General features: G+C 41.2%; 1 protein-coding gene across 1 annotated transcript in view; it reads left to right on the top strand.

The window, feature by feature from the left end:
* The window catches only part of ecd (ecdysoneless homolog (Drosophila)), a 5516-nt gene that overhangs the window by 2843 nt on the left and 2188 nt on the right, over positions 1 to 485 (top strand). The window contains 2 exon segments of the mRNA XM_035664041.1: positions 93 to 189; positions 191 to 197. Of these exon segments, the coding sequence (XP_035519934.1) occupies positions 93 to 189; positions 191 to 197 (104 nt within the window).

The raw sequence follows: 485 nt of genomic DNA, 5'->3' as shown, positions 1-485 counted from the left end.
GTGTGTGTGTGTAACTAACACTGTGTGAATATGCCTGTCTGCGTTGTCCCCATGTATCTGTCTGAATGTACCTATTGTGTGCCGTGTCTCAGTGCCTTGTTCCCGGGCGAAGAGGTTCTCCAGCTGCTGCACAGCTGCAATCCATTCAACTTAGAGGAGCTGAAGAAACAAGAGTCACAGCTCCCCCCAAGAGGACAGTGAGTGAAAATATATATCTCATTCGTCTGAGCATAGAAACTTAGAAACTGTTAACCAAGGTATGAATGATAATTAATGAGATATATTTGTGTGTACATTATTCATATTTCCTGTACAAAAAAGAGGTCCAGATTTATTTAGTGTAATTTACTCAACATGGTCGAGCTTTACATATATCATAACTGTGAAGTCTGTCTGGAGAGCTTACTTAAGGCTTATATGACCTTGCTAGAAACTAAACATTGCCTTTGTTTGTTTCTGCCAGCTGGGATTTGGTGCTCTCTGCC

This window comes from Morone saxatilis, unplaced genomic scaffold (assembly GCF_004916995.1).
Source record: "Morone saxatilis isolate NCDOM2014 unplaced genomic scaffold, NCSU_SB_2.0 Contig19, whole genome shotgun sequence".
In the NCBI taxonomy this organism is placed as follows: Eukaryota; Metazoa; Chordata; class Actinopteri; family Moronidae; genus Morone; species Morone saxatilis.
This window is presented reverse-complemented; position numbering and strand designations above follow the sequence as displayed.